Source organism: Rhea pennata, chromosome 1 (assembly GCF_028389875.1).
Source record: "Rhea pennata isolate bPtePen1 chromosome 1, bPtePen1.pri, whole genome shotgun sequence".
Lineage (NCBI taxonomy): Eukaryota > Metazoa > Chordata > Aves > Rheiformes > Rheidae > Rhea > Rhea pennata.
In genome coordinates, this window is record NC_084663.1 from 201636592 (window position 1) to 201651310 (window position 14719).

At 39.7% G+C, this 14719-nt stretch overlaps 1 protein-coding gene across 8 annotated transcripts in view; it reads right to left on the reverse strand.

Moving 5' to 3' along the window:
- The window catches only part of YAP1 (Yes1 associated transcriptional regulator), a 95706-nt gene extending 80998 nt beyond the window's left edge, over positions 1-14708 (reverse strand). For 4 of the 8 annotated variants that reach the window (XM_062567286.1, XM_062567284.1, XM_062567285.1 and 1 more), the window contains exons 1-2: positions 14119-14706; positions 10966-11213 (exon numbers count right to left, since the gene is read on the reverse strand). In XM_062567286.1, the coding sequence (XP_062423270.1) occupies positions 10966-11213; positions 14119-14436 (566 nt within the window). In that variant the 5' untranslated portion in view covers positions 14437-14706. Of the gene's footprint in view, positions 1-10965; positions 11214-14118 lie in introns of all 8 variants that reach the window. The other 4 variants (XM_062567288.1, XM_062567287.1, XM_062567291.1 and 1 more) reach the window with 2 other exon arrangements.
- Between the last annotated feature and the right edge of the window lie 11 nt (positions 14709-14719).

Here is a 14719-nt window from a genome sequence, read left to right on the forward strand (position 1 = left end):
CAAGGTGTATCTTGCAGTCTGACTAAATAAAAAGACAAAGGAAGTACGTGCATTCCTACTGGCATATGGTAAATGGGGCTGAATGTTTTTTCAGCAGTGGTAAGTAACTGAATGGTTATAGCATTTTAAGCTCTCTCTTTTAACTTCGTATCACAACTGCAAGCGAAGGCAGTACAGACTAAATATATTTTTATTAGAAGTAGGTGGGTGCCAGTTATTTCAGACACTTCTTAAGTAAAAGAATTATGGTACAACTGCACACACACCTTCCATGCAAAGAATTTTACAACATTATAGGCAAATTATGTGCACTTATTGGTAAAGCAAGAAGTATCAGCACCAGAATCTCCTGTGTTTCCAATATATTCCACAAAAATAAACTTGTACAGCATGCACAAAAAGAAAAGTTTAAAAGGGCTCAAACTCTCTACAGAGTATGAACTACTGTAGTATAGTTTTCTCTTTTTTTAAGCAAACTCAAATGATATTTTAGGAGGTTAGAAGATTTTTTCAAATATATTTCTTTACAAAAAAATGTATCAGTTATTGGCAATCTTCACTTCATTGCAACTCCCTCAACTATTTGATGCTAGATGTTACCTTAATTTAGAAAGTGTTCAAGATCCCATCCTCTTAGTTTCACATAGCAAGCATTTGAAGACATTTTAAAAGGGCAAAACTTGGCACAGCCAAGGGTCTACACTCCCACTCCAACAGCACTGCAGAGTGGAGGAATCAATTAAAGTTCACATGCAATGTCTAAGTTGTTCACCATCACTGCACAAACAGGATTCAAACTGCAACCCTAAGCAAAAGGCACACAAATAGCTGCACCAACAGAAACCCCCACCACCTCCCCAAACACTCACGTTCAAGCAGAGCCTTAACATCAGAAGTTGATTTCTAAATTGAATTAAGAATCATTTTTCTCCTGCAAACATTACCATGCACAACTGACATTTAATTCACTAAGCAAACAAAGAGCTGTTCAAGTTCCAGAGCAAATCTCTACAGTACAAACAACTGATCACGTCAAGACTCTCCGAACAGTGTAATAAGGAATACGCAGATTTGAATAGCAAAATAAGGTTTAAGAATATAATTAAGTTTTCCTTTGACCTTGTTAATAAGAATGCTGAAAAGTTAGGGATTAACTGTTTAAGCTAAGGTCTGTTTCACATTTTCTCTGTCTTATTCTTAGCTAGTGACTAAATTATCAGGATATTGTGAAATAGCCAACTGAATTTTTCCATTTATTAGTCATTACAGCAAAAAAAAAAAAAAAAAAAAAAAAAAAAAAAAAAAAAAGACAAAACCAAAAATCCACAACCAGATTATCACAGTTCTCTTAAGATTTCAAATTTGAAGATTGCTATCCTCTTTTATCTCATAATTATTTAGGTCCAATATCTTAAGCCTGATTTATTTCAGAGAAGATACACACAGTATTTTTAAGTTTCAAAGTAAGATTCCCATAAGAACTAAAAACTTGAAAAACCAGTTAAACTCCTCTAGCCTGCGAGCTTAAAGTGGCATACATAGGTGGAAATTAAGTGCATGGTGTTTAGGGAAAGAAGTAGAAAAATGCAGTGACCTACACTGATGATAAAATACATATGTCATCAGCAACCCAACCAAAAGCTCTATAACAACTTATCAATACACAGACTAAAAAACAGGCAGTTTTAGTTTAGTAAGGTTCACTTATGCAAAGCACTATAACCATGAAACAGTATTATTAAATGATTTCACTGGAGACTGGTAAGCATTTCAAACATTTTACAGCAGTAAATTCATCCTGACCCAAAAGACCAGCAAAACAGTCAATGGACATCTAAATCCTAATTAAAGTACAGTAATTTTTTTCCCCTTCAAACAAGCGTATGTTCTTCCTCATTAAAAAAAAAAATCCTCTAAAAACTGCCTGAAAAGCTGGGCACAGTAGATTCTTCCAAGTCCACCAACCTAGATATGAAGAAACATATTTTACATGCAGTCAGTATTTCGTATTTCAGATTACAAATGCATTTTTAAGCTAAAGACCGTGTCTTCTAAACAAAGGAAACACATGCAACTCTGTATTGTTTAGCACCCAGTCTGGTTAAATCTTAAGCGTTTCAAACAGTAAAACTCATCCCACAAAGTTTTTCACATTCTTAGTAGCCCTCACCCTAAGAAACATTTTCTTCAGTAATCTTTAATTTTATCTTTTCTTTATAACAGCCTTTCATACTTCAGACTACATCCTTGTAAGTACATCACATTTTATATCCTTAACTCCTCCAATGCTGTTTAGTCTGACTGTGACAAAAGTTTCACAAATGAAACTGAACGGCATGCAAATTGGGTATCAGTCTATCAACTATATTATCAAAAGACTCAGTAAATATGGGGGGGGGAAAAGTCTTTTACTCTACTTCTCACCATTCTAAACAGATTATATGAATGCTAGAATGAAAGTAATTACAGAGGACTTGAATGGCCAATCAAGCTTTTAAGTGAAAACAATTAACTCAGAAAAAGATTTTCTTTTTTAATGAGAAGTTCTGAGAAAATATATTTGGTATATTAAATTACAAAATTGTCACCTAGTGAGTTGAAATTTTTTCTTTACGCAAAGAATTCCATTTTGGCTATATAATCTGTTTTTTTTGTTTGCTTTCGGATAATGTTTTATTATGTCATAAATGTGTAATTTTACAACACATCCAGAAAAGGGGAAAAGTTTACTTAACATTTCATTACAATAGTTAATTAGAAATGGAAAGGCATTCTTAAAGCAGTAATACTATTTATATAAACTCCAGCTTAGTGCAGACAGACTTCCAGCAAAGCTCCCTATAAATCAGAACTCTTTGGAGATAAACTAGCAATAGTAAATGACCTTTATTTGACTTTGCTACAAAACAGTTCAGCAAAAAAGTAGGCTTCACAACCACAAAGTAATAATCAATAACTAAACTTACTGCTAACACTGATCTAAGCAACCAAACAGCAGGCCAGAGTCTCAGCAAGAGATCCAGTCTTTCAGTATGACACAGCAAAGTCTCATTAGAGAAATTAAAGCAAAGTCCAAGATTGTTTTCAAGACAGCTTTGTTTCCTTAGCAACTGGCATGACTGACATGCAGTATATGGTAAAGGTCTTACTTCACAAGGCAGCTTTAAATTATCAGCTTGACTTAACCAACAATTTAGAAAACCTAGCTATACTTGCCTGAAACACAGCCTGAAGCAGCTTAGTTTAAAACCAGCTAAAACACCAGCTGAGCAAGTCTCAGTGTTAAAACAGACTTCATGAAGCACTTCAGGAGGCCATGAAACAGTGACACAGGCTAGTCATGCACTTCAAAACACCTGTTCTCCAAAAACTCCAATTTTAATTAGCAAAAAATAGCTAACAGATACCATAACAATGACAGATTTCTCCCATGCTTTAGATTCCCATTTAAATGTTTAACAAAAAACACAAACACATTACACCTGGTAAGTTTCCAAATAGACCCTTAGATAAAACAAGTTTTAGCAAGCTATCTGTGAGAGGATGTCCTGTCATTACAGAATCACAGAATGCATCTAGCTGTTAACATTCCTATACACAGAACTGCAACTCCCAAAATTTGTTTGACCTTAATGCAAACCTCCAGGCTGTAAAATTCCCCCTGCAGATATTTCTGTCTGTCTTTCAGGACAACTGAAAGCTATTCTGATCATATCCTAGGGGCTCCCAGCAGAGGACCGCTAGTCATAGACGTTCCCTGCAAACTTTGTGCATTCGACTAAGTGAAATTTTCTTCAGAATTTACAAAAGGAAGAGACTAAATCATTTAGATTTTAGGATTTACAGAGTCTTGAGCAGCCTGTCTAAAAAACAAACAACCCCCCCAAAAAAAATCACCTTAAAAGAGGGTGCAATATTTACACAAATAGTGAAAGCTCGTGTGTCCCATCATTAAAGAATTTTACTGAATATGCATGTTTGTATGAACAAATACACTGGAATTTACCAAAATACTAAAATATAAAATTAGATGTAGAATTGTTTCAAAAGGTTAAACTAAATCTAATTACATCATCTGAATTCATTGCCAGCTATGAAGATAAACACATGCAGCGGTCTGGCCACATATAAAAAGAGGAGAAACATCTGTATTTTTGGCCAATAGCTCTCTATAGCTGTTTACCTCATTGAGGAGGGGAGAGTTTGGTTAGCTGGGAGGAAGGGGAGGATCCTACTTTAAACTAAGAGTCTGATAGAAATTGCTTGCAGCTAATATCAGACTAGTTTCAACAGTCAATCTTGTATCTCAGCCCTGAGTAACAGATCTTGTTCTCCTGCGCATCATCCAATAATTCCTTAGGTCTGATATGTGGAAATACTACTTGGGAGCAAACTAGGAACGACCATTCTGCTTTCATTTTGTATGTGACGCAATTTAGATCTGCAGTCACGTTTCAGCACATCCTTTATTTTCTCTTACATTAATTTCTCTGCAAGTCTGCTGTAAAAATGGATAAACTCAGTGAAAAATCCACTTTGCTTGCTGTGTCAACTTTTAGGAATTTGCAGCTGTTGTGCCAAAATTGTAAAAGGAAATTGAGCAAAGTGTAAATGAAGTTTTTGTATTTGGAATTTTATAGCTACTGATTTGTTTCTTTACAAAAATGAAAAGATAGGATAGTAAGAGATGAAACTTGTAAAAGTAGGCATGATTTGTGCCTCATACATCATTGATCAGAATCTAATTGCACTAACCCATTAGAAATATTCTTTTGCAAAAAATGGGGGGTGGGGGTGTAACGCCTGTCTTCTTTCAATGGAAACTCTCAAATTAACATCCTTTTTGTACTGCTTTCTATTGAGTGGCAAGCAATTTCCATGATGTGACTGATGAGTTGCAGATTATCCTATGTTACAAACCAGATGACTACAAAAAAAGAAGAAAGGAAGAAAAATCAGCTATAATAGCTATAATTCTTTGTCATCTTTAGCATTCAGAAGAGGAAAGGGGAAGGGATAAGGGAGCCCAGAAGACACTCATCCTGATTTATATCAGATTCTTGTTTGTCTTTAGAAGAGGTCAAGACCTGCGCAAACAGAAGTGGTTCCATGGTGGCACTAACTGCTCACATAGACTTCACGCTACTACTACTTTTAAGCAAACACAGCCTGACCCAATCTTTAAAAAGCAGAATAGCAGAAATATCTTCTTAAATATAAATTTTTCCTTAAACCTTATGAGAAGCCTCTTCCTATTACTGACCACAGAGACTCTAAGATTTCTCTTTGTAAAACACTAGTAAGTAAAAATCTACGTGACAATGGTAGTTTTTAGTATATTGCAATGTACTTCAAACCACAGTAAGATAAAACTGATCTTAAATTTGATCCAGGAAATATGAAAGCATTGCTGTAAAACAGTATTATATATGTAAGTATATAAAGAACACACTACACTGGCATGCTCGACAGCTAAATCGGAAATAATTTTGATCAAATCCATAAGGAAGCTGAAAGATTGTTTTATATTTTTGCCAACTGAAACAGCCATGTTCTTCCACCTTAATGAAAACAGTGCTAATACAATCTTAATTTTCCAAGTATGCCATTACTTTCTCTCTCAAGTGTATGTACTCACACCTTATTTAGATTTGTAAGAATTATATTCGTCAAGTTGTATTTTCTATAGCCAGCCTATTCTCCACTACAGCATTACTAGCTCTCAATAAAAACTCGATCTGGTGCTTTATAGAATTCATGAGAAAATTTCAGTAAGCACAGAATCAGACACTACATAGCACAAAGATTGTTTCTGTGAGATAATGAAAGGAAAAACCTTTGTGAGAAAAGGTGCAGACTATTGATCTTATGACTATTTTAATAGCCTATTAAAAATAGCAAAGGAAATGCTCACGAATATTTAAATTGATTATCTTACAATTAACTGCCACATAACATTGAGGGAAAAATACAAATTATTTTCTTCTGAAGAAAATTAATAGCAATATATTTGTAAGTAAATGAAAATATATTAATAAAAAGTACAGGTTTTTTATTTGATCTTAAGTCACATCTCTTAAACTGTTTTTTGATTTTTTTTAAATTATTTGTATTGTAGGTTATTGAATGCAAATATACTATCATTACATTCGCAGTTTTTCTTAAACAAAACAAAACCAAGCATTCAAGTACTGTGTGCTATTCTTTCCACTTATGCCCACCTACTAACCTAGCTGCAAATTCTCTTCAGAGGACTGCAGGTACACTTTCACCCTCTTCCCAGCTCAGCTTCGCTACTAAGATAGACAGGCAGGTGTCTTTCCTGTTCCTCCTCCCTTTCAAAGGCAAGGAAATCTTTAGTGTAAGTCCAGATTCAAGATGGTTTATATCAACATCATTTCACAGAACAGATTTAAAGACTATTCAGCTAAAAGGTAGAAAGAAGGTTATACGCTTAGAACTATGACCATCTTCCACTACCAAAAATCCTAACTGTAAAAAAACATATCACAGTGTGTTTGACTTAAATCATTTGAGTTAATATTTCTTTTCTTAGCTATGTTCTGAAATTGCCAGTGCCCATTTTCCCCCGCACGGATCTCAAGGATATTTTTGGGTAGAGTATTGATCTTGTGAATATTTTAATAGTCAAGAATCATCAATATAAAAACAAAATTATTTTATTGGACTTATTAAACTGAACAAATAGAAAAAATCTTCTACTGCTTGTAGTCAAACCCATCAAAAGAATTGATTGCAGTTTTGGTCTCCAATAACATAATTCTTTTAATGCCAAGTCAGCCTGAACTATTGAACCAAAAACACAAGAACTCCCATAAAATGATAATTCTGAAAATGCATTTCCCCAGTAAATTAAGGCGTATACTACAGTGACAGCAAAGTATCCAATAAACATTTTGCGCCTTGGAAAACTAAGGTTTCTTTGGCTGTAGGGGGGGAGAACATTGGGTGGTTGGGTGTGCGGGGGGCATTCTAGACAGGGATGTGAGAGAAATGCAATACTCTTGGCTTTTTTCTCCATGTATAAAATAATACTCTTGTACACACTGGGTCACGAGAGAAATTAAAAAAAACCACCCCATTACCTCAGAATGACTTGGTTTCACACTATCCAAAGTAGCACTTATCCATACCTCTTTACAAAGCACTTGAGAAGTGTGTAACAATAATCCATTTTTAAGGTTTCTGCCAGATGGGTAAACACCTCCAACACACCCACAGACACTAATGAAAACCACCTTGGCCTCCTTCAGGAAGTCATTCAACACTTCACAGAAAAAATAGGAAGTTGTTGATAAACTGGTTGCAAGAACTACTTCCTGTAGGAAAAGTAATTACAAGACTGTTTGCTGGACAATCAGTTAACTTTTCCTCACACTGCAAGATGAAAAGAGATACTGCATCACCTTTGTAGTAATTAAAAGCCTAACAGTAAGTTAAAATGACACAATGTTAATTCTAAAATCGAGCCGAAGTTTAACAGACTATTTTTCCTGCAAGTTGTTGTCTGCTACTACTATGGCATATTATCTTCTGCCCAGAGAGTGATTCAGTAGTCATTCTCCATAGTTCACTGAAATGTCAACCAGCAGCTGGCGAACAGGAAGTGGTTAAAAAGCAATGCAGATGACATCTCCACACAAACCAAGCAAGTTTTCTTTACAGCATGCTTAAGAATGGGCTAAAGTATACCACACAGCAGTGTTCTGATGACTCAGAGAGGACACTTACTAACCAGGCAAGTCTTAACTAATGAGCTCTATTTAAGTAGCAATTTCAATTAAAAAAACAAATTTAGTTTTACCAGCTGTAGCAAGCATGTCTTAACTCACTGTTCGAAATCATCTACATTTTCACTAACGGAAAGTTATACTCAAGAGTCCTACTCATAACAGTGAGATGAACATTAATGAGTGGAATTCTGTCAAATCATATGTTGGGTATTCATATATAAAGGGGTCTATTTATCTAGATGACAGGCTGATTTACAGGAACAAATCTGGATCAGACCCTACACTACTACTCTCACACTCTTTTTAGTATTTATGTATATAAAATATTTGTCTGGCCAAGTAAGTGCGTGTTTGTGCACACTCATGTACAGTTATTTGACCATATTTTCTCCCCCCACATGCTATTTTTCATCTTTACGTGAACTAATATACATGCACTGTTTGACCCACTAATTACAGACTATATTCTTTACTGTATTAAGTATAGTACTCATTTTTGTATTTTTCTGTTTGCAGTATAGTATATTATCATAACTATAACCATAAGGCTTACTGACATCTGGAAAAAATCTAATACTGTAGGTAACTATTCTGCAAAGATCCTTCTAGAGCCTGATTACCAGACTGTTCATGGAGTGGCTACAGAGCAGAGCAAATGGAAACAAAGAACAGCGCAGCCAACCCAACAAAAAATTGATTACTTGGACTAGAGACCAAAAATCTGCATATGGTAGAAGGAACCATGTTAAATGTATTTAGCATCAGGAATCTGAGTACTCGCTCAGATGTACTCACTTGGAGCAAAAGCTTAATGGATAGCCAGAGAAGATACAAGTTTTAGCAGGCTTGTAGGTATGAGATGGAACTTAACACTGAAAAAAAGCTACCATAAGCCACTTCTGAAATATAAATTCACTTTTTAAAAATAATTCTTAAATTTCTTTGAATTTCTTAGTCACACAAAGTAAACATTTTTCTTATACTTGAAGCGTATCATTTCTGTAAATCTTTATGAACCCCAATGAAGTGGATCTCACCTGTAGATAGTACTACACAATCTTTCAACAAATGTTCAAGTGTGAACAAGTGTGAACACAGCCTTCAGAATTGTCCTCATTAAACGCTCTCATACCACAGCATCACCCAAGGAAAGCCAAAAGAAAACAGCCCATTAAGCTGTTTAAAATCTCCCAAGGTCAGCATGTGACCCAGCAGGGAGAGGTTCAAAAAGTACAGCCTTTATTTTTCTTCCTAATAACCTGGTTTGTTTCCACTCCTTTCCCCTTCAAGACACATCCTTCACAGCTAGCAGCTCTTTCAATCATTTACTTTGGATGTCTGCTTGAGAACAAACGATCTTGCTCATGCAGATGAGTTTGCCAGACTTGTGTGTACTTTCCAGTCTCAGGCTCTTTATTGTTCTTGCTGAAACCTGACCCTTTGAAATGGATACCAGGACACCAAGAAAAGACAAAAAAAAAAACTTTCAGAAAAAAAGGAAAAGATTTTCTGTGGTAATAACGAAACTGTAGAAAAGCTTTCCAAGATCAAATCCTTCCCTCTGATTTCACCTGAATGCGCATAATTAAAATATCAATTTTAAGAGTGTAAAGAAATTTTGCAGCTCTTAAACAGCTACACTCTTTCTGTAAAATCTAAAGCATTAGCAAAAATAAACACTTGCGACAATGCAACTTACAAATCAAATAGTGTTCATGTTTTATAAGCTATTCTTTAAGAGCTCTCACTAGCACAGTCAAAACAAAGTTTGCTTTTCATTTCTAAACTCATTCTGTGCTTTTCTCAAGGCCCAATGAGCGAGTTTTCATACAATATAAACTTACACAGCTCCAAGTAATTCTGTTTATGTCCGCTGAAGATCTCACATTCTAGCATGTATTTGTTAAATTTCACACAAAAAATATTGCAGTTTCAACCTCTTTAGCTAATGCTCATTTCATATTCCTAACACAGAATGACAGTGTTTAAAAAGTAACTTTCAAGCTCAAATTATGCCACTGACTGCCACTTGTGTAAGCTCCTTTTGATTAAAAAAGAGAGAGAGAGAGAGAGAGAGAGAAAAGAAAAGAAAGCAAAGTGATGCTAATTTCACTATGTGAAAACATTACTGCTCTACAAACAAGGAAGTTTTAAAAGTTTGGCAATTTCCATTTTCATTGCAGACAACGTAGATTCGCTTTAAAAGCTACAAACCCAAATACTTCAATCAAATGCACGTATTACTAACAATGATGTTTTAGCAAGAAAGGTAAGAATACAGATGTTTTACTTGGCTGAAACATGTTTTATATAAATAACATACTGTGCTGCTCCTCCCTTCTCCCAGCCCTGAAAACAACATATAATGGATTATTTAGAGCCTTCCAGTTGAACAAAATATTCAAAAATATAGTCAAAATACTTGAGGGCCAATTATGTGTCTTGGTGGGCACACTTTCTGAAAAAGAGGACAGGCTCCTGCTGTGTTAGGAAACTATACAGCATAAAAGAAAATGCTCCCTGATGGATTGTGTGTCAGATGGTTGGCATGTGCAACCTCTCTTCAATTATAGAAAAGGTGATACTAATTTTACTGTGTGAAAAAACTACAGCTGTAGGAACAAAAAACAACATTAAAAGTTCTGCAATTTCCCTTTCACTGCAGGAAATGCAGATGAGTTTTAAGAGTTACAGACCCAAGTACCACAATCAAACGCATATATTAATTCATTTCCTCACAGAGTAGACAGAAATGTTTTGACTATATCCTTACACCACTTCACTTATAAAAAAAAAATCTAAGTCTTTCTGACATATTCTCACTCCAACAGCATCCAAAGTTACTGTTTTTTCATAAGTGTATCATAAAAAAAAAGGCAAAATGTATTTTGACCTGAACGAGAACTCTAGCAAGATCCAACAAATCCAACAGCCACAGTGCTGAAAAATCTCTGTGCATTTCACTAAATTTTAGTATATAATATAATGGGCAGAATTCTTCAACTAAGATAGGATAAATATTCACAAAGTCAGATACAATTTTCAGAAACAGCAGAATTGAAATTGGAGAAATACTGAAGTGGCAGGATCTCCTCTCCTACTGAAAATTAGGACTTTTAAAAATACATTATTTTAAACACACTGAATGTAACTAAAATTCAAAGATTGTAAAATGCAGAGATACAGCTAACTCAAAACATGTTTTACTTACTTAAGAAAGTATCTCTGGCCAGACGGTGTCTTAGCCATCTCCCAACCTGGTGGCAAAGGTACGTCATCAGGGATCTCAAATGAAGACTGGCGGAGATGTTGAGAAGATGGAGCTCCAGCACCAGTCACTACTCCAGAAGGTGTAAGCGTCCCTGGAGAAACAGCCCCCAGCTGCAGTGATGCTGGAGAGGAATGAGCTCGGACATGCTGAGGAGTCAGGGCTCCTGCAGTCCCTGCATCAGTGCTGGCCTGTCAGGAGTGAAATTATTTCCATTAAGACTTTTGTATTTCAGCAAAAATGCATCTGTTGGAAGACATTTCACTTTATAGGAATCTTTCAAGAGAAATGCATAAGGTGGCCATTTTAAAGTTCTGTTTGTTTTGCAGCTGCTGCTGTTCAGGAGAGCCTCAAAGCAGGTTGGTTAATTAGTGTCATAAAAGCTCTTGTATAAGTCAAAAAAATATTAACTCTAAGTATTTTCTAATTGCATTTAGTTTTATTTTGAAAATTAAGGTTCTTTCTACCTAGTAAAAGTTCAAACAAAATCATGTACCCAGTCAGAAGACCTAATACAGAACATTAATTACATAGCTCATCACTGAACTGCACCCCATTACCATTGTACCCACTTTCTGCCAGATGAGTTTATTTCCCACTATTCTTTTCAAAAGCAGGAAAGGGAACAAGGACACCCCCACACAAACACCCTCTGCACAGGTTTAAACAGTTACACAAGCAGAGCAGCAACAAAGAACTCTGCCCGCTGACACCAGGCAGTTCCAAGGGAGGAACAACTACTGAATTCTGCCATAAAGATACTATGCGAGACTGAACACAAGACTTCCTAAATCTCACACAAACTGCACTTCAAGAGTATGTGCGGCTTATAAACAGTTTGCTCATGCTTTATCCAAAGCAAAGCTTCGGCACTGTTTAACCAGTCAATCAGAATGACTCACAAAACTCCTCACCAGAAAGCTGCCAGCAGAACTTCTTCATCAGCAGATAGGTGTCCACCAGAAAACAGAAGAGCAGCTTTCAAAACTGGGTTTAAGTAATACTGATTTTTACAGATATTAACAAATTAGCTCTTTTTGCAGATACACTAGAACAACACGGACACCTATAATAAGTTGCACATATCAGCCCTTGCCACACCTCTCTGCACAATGTATTGCACCATACATGAGGCCCCATTTATGCAGTCTTACAGGGACTGACATTTCCAAGTTTCATTAAGTCTGTATACGAGCAAAAAGCTTCATATATTAAACTGGAAGTGTATTTCAAAGAACTAGCATTACATTAATAAAATGTGCAAGCTACAACTCACTTGAATTTAAGGTGCTTTTAGTGTTGAGAAACAGAAAGAAGGAATTACAGAAATCTAAAGACTTTTTTCTGTTATTTTTATGATACAAATGAACAAAAAAGGCAGCCTTAATTTAAAAGATAGTCAACAATGAAACAAGCGATTTTCTAGTTTCAGATGGATTTTTAAGTTTGTATTTTAAACGAACCATCAACTGGTACAAGGAACAATAATCCAACTAAGCTGCGTGCATTACAGATGTAGAGTAATATCCACAAGCAAGATAACACTAAGCTTAAAAGTACATGCTGTATGAGTATCATTGCATTTCAAATAAGAGAGCCATTTAGCTGCATTTACTGCATTTAACAAGACACAGCAACAAGTAGTAGATGACTGTATACCGGTGCTGGGCATAACAAAACTGTGATAAAACTTGTGCAACTTGAATAAAATCTGTGTAATAACTTTATTATTCTTCAATGGATTTCAGTATGTTATTAATCCTGATGAAACAATATGATTTTTATTCGGCAATTCAAAGATCTACAACTCAGAAGCAAACAAAACTACAGAAGCGACTCAGCCCCACCCCTTTCTATTTTGCTTTCAGTCTTACAATATAAAGGCCAGACTGATTTTCGAGTATTTGGAAAATGAATTAGCTCCTAGGCTAAGAGAGTATGCGCCAAGGTTCAGCCTGGAGTAAACTTCTGAAGCCAAGTTATAAATCCTTCAAAATAGAAGTTTAATAACGGAAATGTTGACAGACCCTTAACAACAAGAGCACCAGGCACCAGTACACAGAGCAAGTTTCACTCCTACTGGCTACATAGATAAAGTGACAATAGCCAATAATAAAACCTATTTTAAAGCTTAGCAACAGAGTTCATTACTTAATAAAAACACTCCAGTAGGCACAGCCTCTTTCCAAAAAGTTAGTAATAGCAGCCTGAACATTGATTTTTAGTCATATTTGCACCAACACTTCGGTCTTGGCACAGAAGTCACTCTGCCGAGAGATCAAACGCTGGTAGCGCCTCGGCGCTGGCCCCGTCCGACATGTCTTGCTGCGCCGGCACCGCGGGCGGCGGAGACGCGCCCCGCCGCGCGGGATGCGCGCGCCCGCCCGCCGCGCACACGCGGGACCCTCGGCGCAGCCAGGCTCGGCGGCGCCTGGGCGCAGGCGAAGCGCCGCGCCGCGGAACTCGCCCCCGACGGCGGGGACGGCTCCCGCCGCTGCCGCTGCCCCGCCCGGCGCAGCGGCGAAATGGTGGCGCGGCCACATCCATGTTGGGGGTTGGCACGGCCTCCGCAGCCCCCTCCCCCGGCACGGCCGGACGCGCGGGGGCCCCGCTCTCTCCCTCCCTCCCTCTCCCGCCCCGCGCGCAGCCCGGCCCGCAGACGGCCATGGGGCTCGCCGCCCAGCGGATGTGGGGCCGCAGGCCCCGCCGCCGCCGGCCGGGCCGGAGCCAACGGTCACCAACGGCCGCCCCGCCGCCGCTCAGCGCCCTGAGGCGCCGCACGACGCCGCCCCCTCCCCCCGCAGCGCTCTGTGGAGAACAAATAAGGCGGGGGGGGGGGGGGGGAGGAGGAGGAGGAGGGAGCAGGACTCCCCCACAGGGCGGCCCGAGGAGGAGAGCGAGCGACCCCCCTCCCGCTCCCCGAGCGCCCCGGCCTCGGCGCCCCCTCCCCGGGCTCCGCCGCGCGGGAGGGGCGGGTTCCCGCCCGCCCGCGGCCCCCTCCCCCGCACGCCTCCCCCGGGAGGAGCTCGGCGGCGGGCGGCCCGGCGCCGCCGCCCGCCCGCGGCCCGGCCCGGCCCGGCGCTCCCTCCCCCTCACCTGGCGGGAGTGGGCCTTGGGCTCGGGCGGCTTGAAGAAGGAGTCGGGCAGCTTGCGGAGCCGCATGGGCAGCGTGTGCGGCACGTTGGCGCCCTTGGGGTTCATCACGGCGTTGAAGAGCGCCTCCAAGTCGGTCTCCGAGTCGCCCCGCACATGGACGATCTGGTGCCCGGCCGGCGGCGGCCCCGCGCCCGGGGGCTGCGCCGCGCCAGCCGGGGCCCCCGACACCGCGCCCGGGGGCTGCGGCGGCGCCTGCTGCGGCGTCGCGGGCTGTGCTGCCTGCGGCGGCTGCTGTGGCTGAGGCTGCCCGGGATCCATGGCTCCGGCGGGACCCCCGGCGCTTCCCTCGCGGGGCTCGGCGACTCAGAGCCCGGATTCCCGGCCCCGCATGCCCCGCTCCCCGGGCTGCGGCTCGTCTTGCTCTCGCCGCTGTCTCTTACCCCTCAGCGGGGAAACCAACCCGGCAGCAGCAACTGGCAAAACAACTCTGAGCGTGCGGCGCTTCCCCGAGCCCGGCCCAGCCCGGCCGGCGCCTCTGTCCCGGCGGCGGAAACTAACTCACACAACACACCAAACAAAAGTTCTGAGTTACGCCCGCCCG